At 35.9% G+C, this 16,775-nt stretch overlaps 1 protein-coding gene across 3 annotated transcripts in view; it reads left to right on the forward strand.

Moving 5' to 3' along the window:
* SEMA3C (semaphorin 3C) overlaps positions 1-16,775 on the forward strand; it is a 168,661-nt gene that overhangs the window by 102,102 nt on the left and 49,784 nt on the right. For 2 of the 3 annotated variants that reach the window (XM_036328349.1, XM_036328350.1), the window contains exons 9-12: positions 401-515; positions 1,472-1,541; positions 3,525-3,669; positions 12,582-12,804. In XM_036328349.1, the coding sequence (XP_036184242.1) occupies positions 401-515; positions 1,472-1,541; positions 3,525-3,669; positions 12,582-12,804 (553 nt within the window). The remainder of the gene's footprint in view (positions 1-400; positions 516-1,471; positions 1,542-3,524; positions 3,670-12,581; positions 12,805-16,775) is intronic. The other variant, XM_036328351.1, reaches the window with a different exon arrangement.

The raw sequence follows: 16,775 nt of genomic DNA on the forward strand, positions 1-16,775 counted from the left end.
CACAGTAGGATCTGCAAACTCACTGTATACAGTAATATTCATATTGGAGACAATGAGGTGTAAAGAAAAGGCACATTAAATTACCTATGTTCCGTAACATTTTATAAATATTTCCATCATTTATTGTTATGTTTATAAAGCTTTAGGAAATATATTCATTCAATTCTTTTTTAAAACATCTCCAGTTGATACAACACTGTAGAAGAATAATAGTATATAACCTGTGGCTATTTTATAACATACTATATATCTTAAATATTCCTCTCTAACTATTGATATTCAAATATGGTTAACATAGTCATCCTTCAGATTTCAAGTCCCCGACTAATACAAATCCAAGTTGTAATAGACTTCAGTATTTACTTAGGCAAACTGAAATGTGTTCACAAAACGGTTTCAGAATGACACGGGTGGACTGCGTAGCCTTGTCAACAAGTGGACTACCTTCCTAAAAGCGAGGCTGGTGTGCTCGGTAACCGATGAAGATGGCCCGGAAACACACTTCGATGAACTAGGTACATAGATGTGAATCTGAAAAAATGTTCGAAAGAGACTTTGTAAAGTTTATAAAATTTAATAATAAACTCTCAGGAGAGGATGTATCTTACATGGATGTTTTCAGCATTAACAATATGTCCATTTGAATTAATGATCTGGATACTCAATAAATTTTTTAAGTATTTTTAAAATTTGTTTTGTATCTGAATGCATTGCTGAAACATTTAGTTCATTGAATTCTCCATGATATATTCCTAAATTCACTTTGAATTTAAAATAAATAGCTCTTTCTTTGTATTCCTCAACAAGAATTTTATTTGCAACAATGTCACTAAAAACAGACATTTCTTGTAATCATAACAATTGTTTATTAATTGCAGTTTTTTGTCAGAAAGTTACTTCCAGGTTTTGTTGTTTATTACTTTATTGTCTATGTCATTGTCTTTGCTTTAATATACTTTAAACTTCTTGTTGTCAGAGGAATTGTTAATTAAAAATATCACTAGCAACTTTGACCATAAGCCAAAAAAATTCTTATTTTGTATGAAGAAAAAAGTCCCTGTGCAAAAGTTTTCTTCCATGTCAGAACTTCTAACCCTACCTCAGAAAAATGTATATAATCATTAAAGGATATTTAGAAAATGCAGAGAAAAAAAGCAGCAGAAATAGTTTAAGGTTACATGGTTCTAGTTCACCTTATATTCCATTGTGCCTTTTTCACTTAATATTATTTTATTAGCATGGTTTTCATAATGTTATAGTCTTCATAAATCCTGTTAGTGGTTGTATGACATTTTATTTAATTTATTTTACCATGTGCCTATAATTTAATTCATTTAGTTTTTAAATTGGAATGATGCTGCAGGAATCTCTTTCCGAATTCTTTTCATAGTTTAAGTTATTTTCTTAGGGTAAATTTTAAAAATACATTTAATATTTGGGAACTTGAAAGAATGATATTTCTCTTTTATAGAGGATGTATTTCTGCTTGAAACTGATAACCCAAGGACAACACTAGTGTATGGCATTTTTACAACATCAAGGTAATTATTAAATAATTATATCTTATGATTTAAACAATAAACTTTATTGAGCAATAGTAATTATTGCTAAAGCATTCTTTTCAATTTTTTAATTCTTTTTTAATCACTCAAGGACATGCTTGTATTGATTTTAGAAAGGAAGGGAGAGGGGGAGAGAGAGAGTGAAATATCATTATGCTAGTGAACACTGATTGGTTACCTCCCACATGCGCCCTGACTGGGCATTGAAGCTGAAACCAGGGTATGTGCCCTGGCCGGGAATCAAACCCGAGACCTTTCAGTGAATGGGACAATGCTCCAACCAACTGAGCCACACCAGCCAAGGCTCTTTTCAACTTTTAAATTTGCCTAGCATTAAGGATTTAAGCTTCCTGTTTTGTTACTTTTGCTTATAAGCTGAACTAATGTTTTCAAAACAGTTTTGTACAGAGTATAATGATTGTATGATGTTTTCTCAAAGAAAGAAAAAATTGAATTATAATGCAGAATAAAGTATATATGATTTTTCTTTTAAGGAAATAATTTGAAGACTCATGATTCCAATAGAACTTTTTAAATTTCTATTAAACAACTTTTACTTCTAGAACAATCTAAGGTGATTACTTAGAAACTAGCAAAATGCTGAACATGTTTTTATGTTCTATGTGGCAGTATTTCATATACTTGAATATATTTGAAAATATATTTAAAAATATATTTGATGTTTTCTAATTCTCTAGAATGCCTAAGCCCAATTATTATATACACCATATCCTCACCATTTCCTGTACACATTTTTATTTTATTTTACATTAGGAATGTTACTCAGAATTCAATATAATATTCCAGCATGGAATGCAGAATCTACTGGGTCCCTTTCATTAGACAATCAACTACAAAGTGAAAATTTAGAGATTTTAGTAGTATTTTCTAGTAAGGGAAACATGATATGATTGCAAACTATAGCCATTCAATGAGAAATAAAACCACAGGGATACTGGTTTACATCATATTTACATTTGCCCTTAAGATATCTAAAAAGATGTCCTTTGGGATAAGTTTAACTTCTGTTCTAACAAAGAAAGTAGTTTGATTTAATTCGCAAAAAATTCAACAAAGAAAAAAATAACCAAATTCTTAAGAAGAAAGTGTTCGTTTCAAAAAAATATTTTCCTAGTTTCTGTTTTTCCCATACCAATAGCTTTAAGATTAAAAAATTTATGTGGTCATTTCTGATTATTAATGCTAATAATTAATAATATACCTTGTTTTTTCAATGGGCATATAAGTTTTCATTGGCCATCTAAGTTTTCCATTATGCATCTAATTTAAGAGAAATACGTGAATTGGAGAAAAGTTGGTTTCAGTCAATCTGCCTTAGTGATAATGCCAGTGGTTTTCATTAAGGATCCAATCTAAGTTTATGGGATTTTACTGACTAAAGGTAACTTAATGAATCTTTTTAGATCCCCTTTTTTTCTGTGACTAGCAGGGAAAGTACATAAATAATGATGATTCAGACTTTTCCAATACTATTTAGGATAACCTGTAAGAACACTCTCACATTAAAAGTCAAGACAAAGAGATGATATTCTCTTATGAATGAAATTTGTTTCTGTCAGTTAAGTTATAATAGGCTGTATTGATAGTGATTTAGAATTCAAATTCATATTTTAAATAAATCAATTTTTTGTTTCTAAGATAAACTAGTTAGTAACTTCTTTAACCTATACTATATTACAGAAACATTAAGAACTTTTCTATAACTTATTGTCTATTACATTCATGAATGAATTAAATGTCTTAATGCTTTTTGTATCAATGGCTTATTTCAAAATAGTAGAAGCTTTTTAGCTTTACAATGTGTACTATAAAATTGAACTTCTCCATGAAGAATTATATTAACTTTTTATCATGAACTTTGCCATCTATTTTTAAAATTGTGTTTAAATTAAAATAATCAGAAAATGGATCTCTTTCTGTTTTCTTTTTTTTTTTTTTTAGCTCAGTTTTTAAAGGATCAGCAGTGTGCGTGTATCATTTATCTGATATACAGACTGTGTTTAATGGTCCTTTTGCCCACAAAGAAGGGCCAAATCATCAGCTGATTTCCTATCAGGGTAGAATTCCATATCCTCGCCCTGGAACTGTAAGTATCCAGAAAAGTTTCTTTGTTATTTTGCTTTTTTAAAAAATGGAATTTTAAAATGTAAATCAGTTTGACAGTCATTAAATACAACCATAGACCTACTGATATATTTTTTATAAATTTTCAGGTCAGCAGAGTAGCGCAGCGGAAGCGTGCTGGGCCCATAAATTTTCAGGTCACAGCTTCCCAGATTTGGGATTTTCCAAATACGTCATATATGTTATAACACTCTATATTTTTTCCTAAATGCTATTATTAATAAATCTTATTTATATTTCAAGGCTACTGGTTATGTATCAGGGCACAGATATTTTCCTAATTGTATTAACATAAAAACCATAGCTTGGAAAGTGTTAACCTTTTGGTGACAACCTAAGAATTTGGATGCTAGTCGCTTTTCACAACTCTTCTTTATATTAAGGAATCTCATCTATTCTAGTAAAGAAATAACCAGGTGAGAATTAATTTAAAGATAAATCATGTGGAGATATTTCAATTTTAAGGGGTATATTTATTTTAAAAGTCTATGTTATTTCTCATAGATAGAAAATGGTATGTGTGAGTAAATAATTACAGTGAAAGTGATGTTACAATTCAAACGATTTATAAACTATAAAGTTTCAAGGCATACAAATATATCTGAGTCTTGCAATATTAATAATATCAAAGAGTACATTAAAACTAACCTTTTTTCAGGTAAAGTTGTAGAAAGTGCACTGGCAGATTGGAATTGAAATGTTTCTAGGACAACAATGACCACAGTCCTACTGTTAGTTTTTTATTTGACCCATAATATAGCTGTCTTGCACGCTAGAATACTGATTAGTTTCTGTCTCTGTAAAATATCATACAGTGTACTGACTGAGAGGAAATATAGATATTACACAATTGACATCAAGAGAAATATCGTTTTCCTATGTCTGTGCTTTCGTAGAATAGAGTCAAAATTATAAAATAGGGTGTATGTAAGTAAAGAATGATTGAATGATTTTATGGACAAAATTAAAATATAGTCGTTAAAATAATATTTACTTTTAAAGCGTTTTTTTCTTTAACTTGAATATGAAATTCCCTTTGCCTATATGCTTTCAGATATCCATTCTACATCATTTTTACCAATTGTTGATCCACTTTGTTTTTGTGTAACTATTAGAGTTTATTTACAATGTATTATTTACTCCCTTATTTTTTATCATCTTAAATTATACTGTAGTCAATTTTTTTACAATAGAAGAAATTATTTGCAAAGACTTTAAAGAACTTATTTATTCAAAATAAAAGGGCGCAAGTTTGGTTTCCTGTTAGGAACCATAAAGGTTAATCATTTTATTAGCAAATTAACTTTTAATTAACTTTGGAAGGATTATCAGCATTGCCACTAATCCATGAAAAAGATATATTTTAAAAACCATACTCAATTATTGCTGGCAACACAGTCCTATCATAGAATTCATAATCTCCTTTTAAATTACCTCTTTATGATGCTCATAGCTCAACAAAAAACGGGGAAAATAAAAACATTTAATTATTTTGTATGACATAGAAAAAGAAGTCAAGAGATATAGCCATTTTAAGATACCTCAGTTTAGGGAGTGTTGGATAAAAAGCAGACATTACATAAGAGAGGGGCAAGTAAAGGGGGGATTGAGCAACTTTCAAATTCCATTATAACTCTAAAGTGCTCATTTTTCACTCACTGTATTTCTTGCATTTCCAGGTGACTCACTGATAATGTATTCACAGATAAATCACATTTTTGAGAATTACTTGATATTTGAAGTTGACCAAGTCATTGCTTCACCATAATACAGTAAATTTAGAGTTGGTTGTTATTACATATACTTAAAAAAAAGATTTTATTGTTTTTGAGAAAGAAAGAGAGAGAGAAACATTGATCAGCTGCTACCCACATGAGGTTGACCAGGGTGTGTGCATATGTGTATATTCTGACTGGGAATCAAATCTACCACCTTCCAGTACATGGGACAACGTTCCAACTCACTGAGCCACGCCGGCCAGGGCTGATGGTGTATACTTTTATCCATTTGTCTTTGAACAGCACATACATGGGATATAGTACAGGAGCAATTGATTTGTAAACTCAATACCTTAAGAGAAAGCCCTTGGATAAATCAATAAAACAAATAAAAGCTAGCCACACTAATTTAATCAGGATTCATGGCCCCAGAGCTGCAATGAGTGGGGGGGGGGGGGGGGAGCGGGCAGCTTATACCAGCTCACGAGAACAGTGCACCTTGTCTCAAGTAAGGACATCATGCTAATAACCTGAAATCAGCATTGTGGGAGTATTTGCACTATGGAAATTGGCAAATATTACAAATCAGGAATTTTCCCCCCTAAAGCCTCCCTCGTCCCAGTGCTCATCAGACTCTTCACCCAGATCAAAGGGACACTGAGCATCACAGTGCGAGAACCCCTCACGTCAGATAGCAGTTACTCTACATAAAAGGTGGGGATGGAGAAACCCTTTTTAGTAAAACAGTAAACTAATGTGAAACTAGAAGAGCCTGCCAGCAGTCCCACTCTCACTATTCCCAAGCTCCAAAAATGAGCATTTTCTTTTCCCTGTTCTAAAGCAGTGTGGAAGAAGCTGGGCTTAGCAACAAGCATCTGGAGCTGACTCCGTGAAAAAAAAAGGGAGTAATCAGTCCTTGAGCCATATTTCTATAATGGGCTCTCTTACATCTGGTGCTGAGAAAAGAGCAGCTCTTTTAAATTAAAAAAGTCAAATGAGTGAGCCTTCGGGAATCAAGGAGGCAGGGTGGAGGAACGACCTCTGGAAGTCCTCCTAGGAAAGCATTCCTCCCTGAAGATTCAGCCCCTCCACCCTTTACTGAACGACACACCCAGTGTCAGCTCTCTGACTCAGAGTGGCCAGTGTCTGTCTCTTCCCTGCGCTTCCAGGATTTCATATCCCATTCATGGAGCCAGAAGACCTACAGCCAAGTGACCCAGAGCATTGCCTCTTCTCTAGGGTTAAGAATGTTGCCTCTGAAATCCTCCCAATGAAGGATTGCCATACGTTATTTCCCTACACAGTAGTCCAGTTGCCAGGTCACCCTCATAAACATATAACCGGATTCGTAAAAGAAATGACACTGGCAGAAATCTTACACCCTCGTTGTAATGTTCCCTGTAGGTGTGTCATTTAAAACAGGACTGAGAGCTGTGTTAGCAAACTGCCCCACCAGCAAGTCTAAGTCAGTAGGAAGAAGCCTGACAATTGTGTCATAATGTTGTTCCATAAGTAATTCAAGTTTGTGGAAGAAACAAGACACCTTTGGTATGTTGCAAAGGGCTGCCAAAGACTGCAGATTCTCTCTGTGGCTGAGCTAACATATTACATGATCCCGTTGCAATGTGTACAAAGCCTCTGCAGATTGTGTTTGCACATGCCAGCCTGTTCAAGCAGAGCCTAATGAAAGTGTTCGGTTTGAACCATCGGTTTCAATCATGTTGCTTTGACCAGGTCTGGTATCTGGTAGAGCAAAAGAACAAAAGAAATTCTCAATCCACTAGTGCTGGCAAGAAAAAGAGAAGTTGATTGCTAGCACTTTTATTGATTACAATGCATCGACCTACTGTTCTTACGTTAGAAGCATTTCTATGTCTCTGAGATGTTTGAAAATATTAATAAAGTTTATAATAATATTAAACACATAGGGCATGTAGACATGAACATTCAAATTGCATACTTTTTCAATTCATTCACAATGTGTGAATAGCCCTGGCTGGTATGGCTCAGTTGGTTGGAGCATTGTCTCATGCACCAGGTCATGGGTTTGATTCCCTGGTCAAAGCACATTCACTGGGTTTCAGCTTGCACCCCAGGTAAGGGAACTTAGGGGAAGCAACTGATCAATATTTCTCTCTCGCATTGATACATCGAGTTCTTTCTTTCTCTCTTTCTTTCTCTCTCTCTCTCTTTCTCTTTCTCCCTTCCTTCCTTCATCTAAAATCAATAAAAAGCATATCCTCAGGTGAGGATTGCAAAAAACCACACACCAAAAAACACATGAATAAAATAGACAGTAAATATTGCAGTCTGGAGGAGCGAGTGTCCATCAGCCTTGTTTGGGAAGGCATGTAAAAATATATGAGTTGAGCTCATTCTGAAGGGCAGTTGGATATGAATTAGTTGGATAGGAAGGAAGGATATCTCAAGCAAAGGTTACACTACACATTACAAGGCAAAGAAAGAAAAGAATAAGTGAGCCCTAGAAGCTCTGCGTGGCCTAGCAGGACTGAGCAGAGGGTTCTTCTGGAAGTGGAGGGAAATGTGAGGAAGAAGAGGGCCAGCTGGTGCATTAAGTGCAAGACTTTATGTAATTGTTTGGGCTTTAAATAAAGGGTCTAGATTACCAAGGGTCTAAACATGAGGTCAGTTTCCTCAGAATACAAGTTTTATAGACCAATACTAGTAACTAGCCCAGATTCTGGAATGTTTCTAAGTCTATCTATTTATCCATTTACCACTCATCTTTCAAGTGTTAGGTCAAGCTCCCCTTGACCATGCCAGTGACTCCTTCTCTGACTAGTTCTGCATTATTTTCTGCTGTTTTCAGCCTCAGCTGTTACTTCTTTCCTCCACTTTGTGTTCCATGACCCAACAATGCCCCAGAAATTACAACTCTCTAAGTACTCCAAACTTTGTTTACTTATCTCTAAGCCACATCACTGACTCCAGCAGCCTTCAGTTTTCCACTATTCTAAATGTGTTTAAAAATTTTGACTCTTTTTTAAAAAAATTTATCTTTATTGTTGAAATATTACAGATGTCCCCCTTAATATTACAGATGACTCTTAAACATATATGGCAATTGATTATGAATCAAGCTCTCTTGTTTATTTTATATTTGTCTTAAATTACTTTTATGTGTCTTGTTATTTTGCTTTGACTGTGTCCATCTTTCTTACCAGAATACTTGTGTCTAGAAGACAATTGCAGCTTTTTATTCTTAATTTTTCTACTGGGCACATCAAAATGATTCTTGGATAAAAAGCTGCCCAGAGAATGGACATGTGAATTAATATAGAATACATGAATGATGAAAACTAGTAGAATGGATGTGAGGATTAGGAGAACACTTAGGAACATCAGAGGTCAGCCATGCGCAGTAATACCTGGGAATAGGAACAAAATTAAGTAAGAGCAACAATTGTTCACACTTCTTCACATGGCATTCTTATTGTCCCTAGCATTTCACCTAACACTTTAGTAATCAAAACACTTACAATGTCTTCACTCAGAAAAGGAGTGCTTATCACTGCTTGATAGACAGAAAGCTAGAACTGGAGAAAAGCAAACACTAAAAGGAGAAGTTTAACCAAAATTACTTAATGACTGTTTGTGGAGTAAAATTATCCTTCTGAGGAATGAGATACTAGCCTAATTAATGGGCAAAGGCTTTATTTTATGGTAGCGCACGGATGTTATATTATCTTTAGATTTCAAGACACAAGCTTTCACAGACACAAGATGAGGGCTAAGTTGATCGCATCTTATTTATACTCGGCAGTGTTACCCTGAGCAAACTCTCAAGTTCAGATAGAGAGTCTGCAAAGGGTAATCGATTTTTGTTCCAGTCACCATCATTGTCATTTATTCTATCTTATCTGTAGAGTTTATGTCATGAATCAATGGGAAAAATTAATTATTGTCAAAAAGGATTCTTTTGTGATTTTGAAGTAAACTTATCCTAGGAGTCACTTGTTCCTAAGAAAGAAGTTCATTGTGAATATTATAAATAGAAGTTCCAAATGGAAGACATTTGAGAAAATATAAAATAACTGATTTGAATTTATTTGTTTGCATTATCTAATTGATAACTATGGTTTTGAGCAACCGCAACATAATTTTTATCTGAGTTTTAATGATCATGAAGTAAAATCCCTAAATAAGACACATAATTTAAATACTTTATCACGCTTGAAAATAATTGCTAACTGGAAATTATACAAATTGTAATATGTGCTAACTTTGGATCTCTCTGGAACTTACAAATGAGAGCACTTGCAAATGTTTAAGGAGACAACTCAGCTTCCCAGACCATAATTAGTGGTGTTTTATGAAGGTCTGGAACTATTTAAATTGCCCATGCATTTGTTCTTTCCATGTATTCATTCCATGAGCAATGTATTTCCCTTTTTCCACTTTGTATGAAGAATGAGGGTAGAAAATACCCGTAATTCTATACTTTTTGAGAAGCATGGAACACATCCATCAGTTTAGAACACCCTCAAATGAAATTCTTTACCCTCATTTGGTCTCCATTGTGGGCAATTTATAAATATTCATATTTAAATATAATGCCTCTTTTTGCAGAAGAAAAACATATGAACCCCAGATGAAAGTCTAGTTAATGGGATAACGAATAAGAGGCTTAGTTTTATGACTTTTCTCATTATCTCTCCTTACTAAAGTCATTTAATTGCTCCTTGTGCCTTTCTACAAAAAAGAGAACTATATTGACTGGCCCTGTAAAAAGTTCTAGTAATGTTAACTGGTCAAAGTTAGCCTAAAAATCGCATTCAGCATCACTCAGTCTAAATGAATATGGCCGCATTAGTTATTTGCTGAGACTTACTTGCAGATGTTGGTCTGTCTGGTGCTACTGGCCCAGAGGCACCAACATTATTGGATAGCTGTTGCAAGGACTAACTCAGAGGTTGCCATGTTTTATTTGATCCCTAAAATTGTGTGTGTGTGTTTTTCATTGAGTCAACATTAAAATTTTGGAAGATTTCACATAAAATTCCACATTTCTATCTTCTGTTGAAATCTGGCCACCCTTGGCTTATATTCCTGCATAGAAGCAATCAGCTGGAAATGAATGTTCATTGCCACCTTTGGATAAGGTGTAACTTTCCAGTTTGTTACTGTTTACCACAGATGCTGTGCCCACTGTTATGGTCAGGAAGCTTGCTGCATTGCTTCCTTTTTTTTCTTGTACCTCTTTAAAAAAGATAAATGAAAACCAGAACGGTAGTCTTCTTTTCAAGAAAAATATGACAAAATATGTTTTGTGTGTGTGTGTGTGTGTGTTTTCCAGAAAGTAGAGATATTGACAAGTGTTTAATAGGGTTAGACAAATAATGTCTGTTTGTGTTAAATGATTGTAACTGCCCTGGCTGGGTGGCTTATTTGGTTGAAGCAGGGTCCCGTGCACCAAAAAGGTTTTGGGTTTGATTCCCAGTAGGAATGCAAACCAGAGGCAACTGATCAATGTTTCTCTCCAATCTCTCTCTCTCTCTCTCTCTCTCTCTCTCTCTCTCTCTCTCTCTCTCTCTCTCTCTCTTTCTCCCTCTCTCTCTCTCTCTCTCTCTCTCCAAAATCAATAAACAGATCCTTAGCTGAGGACAAATTAAAATTATACCCAGCAGCTTTCCTCATATCATTTAACACTCAGATTCTATTCGTGAGTAGGTTACAGCAGCTCCCAGGCTACCCTTGAGTTTGGCCTCGGGTGCCCTATAAATGGAATCTTCTTTCTCCTCAGAAGCCCTCGTCGTGCTCCCTGCCCAGAACTGCTGAAGCCGCCCAGCAGTCCTTTTTCAGAACTCATTTTGGCTTTCTGTCTGCCCCTTTGAACCTGATTCTCTGCATCTTCCCCCTCTTAGCCAGAATAGAGGTCCCTGTTTCTTACAGCCCCTGCACCAAAATTAGATGCCAGATGTAATAGAGTAATTCACTACTCTTTGTCAAATATGTACTATTTGTCATAGGTCCAAGGGTGAAACAATGAACAGAATATACAGCTTACATTCCAGAGAGAGAAACAGACAATAAAAATCCAAGCAGCTGTCCTGGCCGATGTGGCTCAGTTCGAGCGTCCTCCTGTACACCAAAGGGTCACAGGTTCGATTCACAGTCAGGGCACACGCCCAGGTTGTGGGTTCCATCCCCAGTCAGGGTGTGTACAAGAGGCAACTGATCGATGTTTCTTTCTCACAATGATGTTTCTCTCTCCCTTCCTCTCTAAAATTTATATATGTGCACAGCTAATATCATGTACCGTTAGGCAAATAGGACTCTGAAGCAAAATAAAGCAGGCTAAGGAGATAGTGGAAATGGAGAAGGGGAGCTATTTTTATATGTGTCATCACCTTGAAGGAAGACACTTTTCAACTGAGAACTGAATGAGGTAACAGAGAAAATCATGGACTTGCGTGGAGTGTTTCAGATAGGGAATAACAAGTGCCAAGGTGCTGGAGGGCAGATGCCTGGGGCTCCAGAAGAGCGAGAACTGGGATGGGAGTGGTAGATGCGGGCCAGGCACACGGGGGCTTGCAGGCTGTGCTAGGCTGTTGGGATTTTATTCTAAGATTAATAGAAGTCACTGGGGCTTTTTCAGTGGTTTCAGAGGGGAATTGTCAGGTTTAATTTACCACATCCAATCCAAGCCCCGATTTCAGAGGACACTCTTTTGGGAGAAGGGATCAGATGGAATAAAATTCCTGCACATTAGAGTTCTGATTGAATTTGATAATGATAGTCTAATTTATTTTAGCCAGTAACAGCATTTGATTATATCCACATGATGTTTTTTTCTAACAATACTCTATCTGGCACAGAATAAGAAATAGAAAAGTAACGGATGAAGAAGGTGAAAAGTTATATACGCAGTGGTGTCAGCTCCTCTCAGAAAAGAAAAAGGATAGAATGAGTGGACTTAGCCTCATTCAAATAATCAAATTGTACACCTTGTATATTCATTTTTTACAGATAGTACTATATAGTACTATATATGGTTGTGGTGTGTACTCCTCAGTGGGCAGCAGATACACTTAAAACAACTTGAGCTAAATATTTTGAAAAGTTGAGGACTTTTAATCATTACTGAAACTAAGTAAGTATTTTATTAACTTGGTTTTTAAAAAATATTTTTTAGTGCCCAGGAGGAGCATTTACACCCAACATGCGAACCACCAAGGAGTTCCCAGATGATGTTGTCACTTTCATTCGGAACCACCCTCTCATGTACAATTCCATCTACCCGATCCACAAAAGGCCCTTGATCGTCCGGATAGGCGCTGACTACAAGTACACAAAGATAGCTGTGGATCGAGTGAATGCTGCTGATGGCAGATACCATGTCCTGTTTCTTGGAACAGGTAAGTAGTTGAGCTCAAATTATACTTCAGTGTGTAGAAAACGAGTCTAATAGTAAGGACTATGCTACTGAAACCAAAAAGTCCCCAGTGTTTATTTCTGTCTGACCATCAGTGAGATAGTTAATGTCTTTATGCCTCAGTTTCCACATCTGTAAATTGGAGTTGATGAAGTAAAATAAACTGCTTTATAGGGTTGTGTGTAAATGGATTAATATATATATATGGCACCTAGAATAGTTCCTGGCACATATTACAGTGAAAGGTAATGATAATGACCCGAATGAAGAGAGGAAGACATTTTAAGCCTGGGTGAGTGGTTTCCCAACTAAAGCAAATTTTGTGACATTTTTATTAATACATGGATCCATTTTGCAATGATAATGATAGATATGTTCTGTTCCAGATAACATTTGAAAGTGAACTTAATGAGCCAAATACTGATATTTTTTAAAAGTATTGATGGTACTGTTTTAATATATTCATGAATTCTAGTTTGTCAGTTTACTTCAATAGACAATTTGAATGAAAATACTCCAGCTTATAGACCTACATGTTGTTGAATGGCTAGCCTTATAGCAGTGGTTCTCAAAATGTGATCTTCAGACCAGAGGAGCAAAATCAGTATCACCCAAGAATTTGTTAGAAATGCAAATTCTCAGGCTCCAACCCAGGAATTCTAGAGAGGAGACCCATCCATCTGTGTTTTAATAAGCCCTCCAGGTAAATCTCATGCACTCTAAAGTTTGAGAACCACTACTCAAAATAAAACAATTTTTTTAAAGAAACTAGTTTGCCTGTAAGGCAGTAATTAACAATATCTTAATATTTATGTAACATTCCTGACTACTATGTAGGCATTGATGAAATCTATTTACTTGTCTTATTGCAATATTAGAACTAGTCCATGAAATTAGGTTGTTTCTCTACTAGTTTAAGAAATGGGTATACAATAAAAGTTGTCTGTAAACATCATTATAAGATAGGTAGTGGTGGAATAGGTATTCCGAGCTAAGGAAGAAATTGCACTCCAACTTCAGTCAATGTAAGATGTGAATACTATTTTGTGGCTAAATATAATTTTCGAAGTCTGCTTTTCTTATAAAGTTCCTATTGTACCCCTGTTTATTATTATATTTAAAACCTCAGCTGTGAATCTTTCACTCTCCTATAATTACAGCTTATACTGGTCTGAGGTTGAGAAGCTTCTGACATGCACTGTTGGGCATCCTCTCCCACACGTGGCCATATCTATGTTTTCACTTGTCCTTCGTAGCTTACTCCTTCCTCCCAGACTAACCGATTCCCACTCTGCTTTTAATTTCATCCCCTCCTGACATTGTCAAGACCATTCTTTATCAATTATATTCTAACTCATTTTTCTTACATTTTATTCTCCACCTAATTCTTGGCTTTGAAAGCTTATGCTAGGATATAAAACTAGACCTAACCTTCACCCACTGCTACCTCTGCTGTACCGCTGGTTTTGCCAAGGTCTTCCATGCTCCCAAGGCAAGAAAATCCAGTGGCCTTTATCATTAAAATGCCTCCGTCTCCTCTTTGCATCACTTGGCATTGGAGAATCTCTCTTTACTTGGTTCAGTCACAAGTTACAAAAGTCCTCTTTTCTCTGGAAGCTCCTTCTCAATCGCCTTCATTAGCCTGCATGTCTCCTGCCCATGAGTGTGGGCATTCCGGGAGGTTCTTTCCATGGTCTTCTTTTTACATATTCTTAGGCCATCTTATTCATTCATTTGGTTCTGATAACCTGTAATCCCAAATGTGTATCTCTAGTCATTGAAATTTTCTGAGCTCATTATTTGCATTTACAACTTACTGTTAGATAAACACAAATTGTACGATCCATTAACATTTTAGACACCATACTTCAATCTCAGTTCATTCACTTCTAAAACCCTCTATCCAATGCTTAATCTAGTCTTCCATATTTGTGTTCTTGTTGCACATTCCTCTCAAGGTTCTATTTATCCTTGACATATATTTTCTATCTGTCATTCCGCAGTACCTGGTAAGCCCAATAAATATTTGTCAAGATGAATTGAAAATCATAACTGTCCATCGCTACTGCTCATGTAATCAAATAAATCCGTAACTGACCTCAAAAGCTAATACCATTTTCACATATCCTGTGTTCTTCTAAGATGTAGCCTCTAAGTTAATGACGACAAAGAGTTGCTTTTAGCCTTGGCTCAGATCATTCAATGTGGAGTTTGCTTTAAAAAATATTTATTTTTTCCTGAAGTGAAGTGGTAATTTTAGAGTCAACCTCTCCCTTAATGTCTCATTGAAACCTGTCTTAATGTGGACTCTGATGTTATAACCAGGCTGTTTTTTCGTGTAACTCTATATGAAATATGTAAATTTCATGAATGGAATTTCCAAGTCCTTATAAACTGTGCAGCAGTGTTTATTCAGATAAAAGGCAGTAAGAAACATGCTTTTACACAAGTTCTTTGGCTTTTCTTACCACACCAGTATCTGGCATCTTTACATATACTTTTTACATTTGTGTCATTTTGAAAAATAGTACTTAGGAATATGTTTTTAATTTTAGTGGGAAACTTCCTAATGATCGCTTACAAAGCCACACAAGTCTCGTGAAGAGTGTTCTAATAGGAAATGTTTCTCCCAACAGTATCTATCTGAAGAGATAGTAACTCACTTAATCACTGAGCCTTATTCTCATGGTCATACCAGACAACACTACGACTTAAAAACAGCGCTTTCAATTCACCTGAAATTTTAACAACCAATATGTTGGTATAAACTGTTTTCTGCCCAAGTAGTTCTTGAATTGCTGGTAAAATTTCTTTAAAGGAGAATTCTCAGTACTCGTTTGCTAAAAGTAAATTAAATACTTTTCTAAACTGGAACTTGAGGGAAGCATAAGTCACTATTCCTAGGATTTCTTTCGTTTGTATATCTAAATGTCTTAGGTAGGATATAATATTTCTTGGATATCTCCAAATCCTCACGTACAGAAGAGCCCTTCAGCTGTTATATAAATAAACTAGAGGCCCAGTGCATGAAATTTGTGCACTTGGAGGAGCCCACAGAAACTCCATGGTAGCTCTGTGGGCTCAATGCCTAGTAACTGTTACAATTAGCCCATTACAATGTACTACTTCGGCGGAGTTTGAGAGGCTGATAATCTGGCCTTCTATTCTCATGGGACTATCTCATTATATTTTGTGTGCTGCCAGATACCAAGATAGAGATATAAATACATCCTATATAATAAAAGGCTAATATGAAAATTGACTGAACCACCAGGGGGCTGACGCTCAATGTAGGAGCTGCCCCCTGTTGGCCAGTGTACTCCCACAGGGGGAATGCCTCTCAGCCAGAAACCGGGCCCACAGCTGGCGAACGCAGCAGCAGTGGCAGGAGCTTCTCCTGCCTCCACTGCAGTGCTAAGGATGTCCAACTGATGGCAGGGAGTGGGCCTAAGCCATCAGTCGGACATCCCCAAAGGGCTCCCGGACTAAGAGAGGGTTCAGCACAAGCTGAGAAACCCATGCCCCAAGTGCACAAATTTCATGCACTGGGCATCTAGTAGATAAATAAAATATCAGGAAGGTAAGAAGAAAGGGAAAAAGGTGGGAAGGAAGGAAGGAAGGAAGGAAGGAAGGAAGGAAGGAAGGAAGGAAGGAAAGAAAGAAAGGAGGGAGGGAGGGAGGAACTTTGTCTTCTCGTCTTTAATATTTTTATTTTTTATTGTTAAAGCATGTTTTTAATTGTTGACACTATTACAGAGGTTCCTCACCCCCACCCCACCCCCTGGCCTTCACCACACTGTTGTCTGTGTTCATGGGCTATGCATATATGTTATTTGATTAATCTCTTCACCTTCTTTCATCCAGTTATCACTACTACCCTCTAAAAAAGATCACAGCTTGAAAAAAAGTATTTTAGAATCAGTGATTTATTTTATCCTTTAGTAGTATTTGTGA

Source organism: Myotis myotis, unplaced genomic scaffold, assembly GCF_014108235.1.
Source record: "Myotis myotis isolate mMyoMyo1 unplaced genomic scaffold, mMyoMyo1.p scaffold_m19_p_11, whole genome shotgun sequence".
NCBI lineage: Eukaryota > Metazoa > Chordata > Mammalia > Chiroptera > Vespertilionidae > Myotis > Myotis myotis.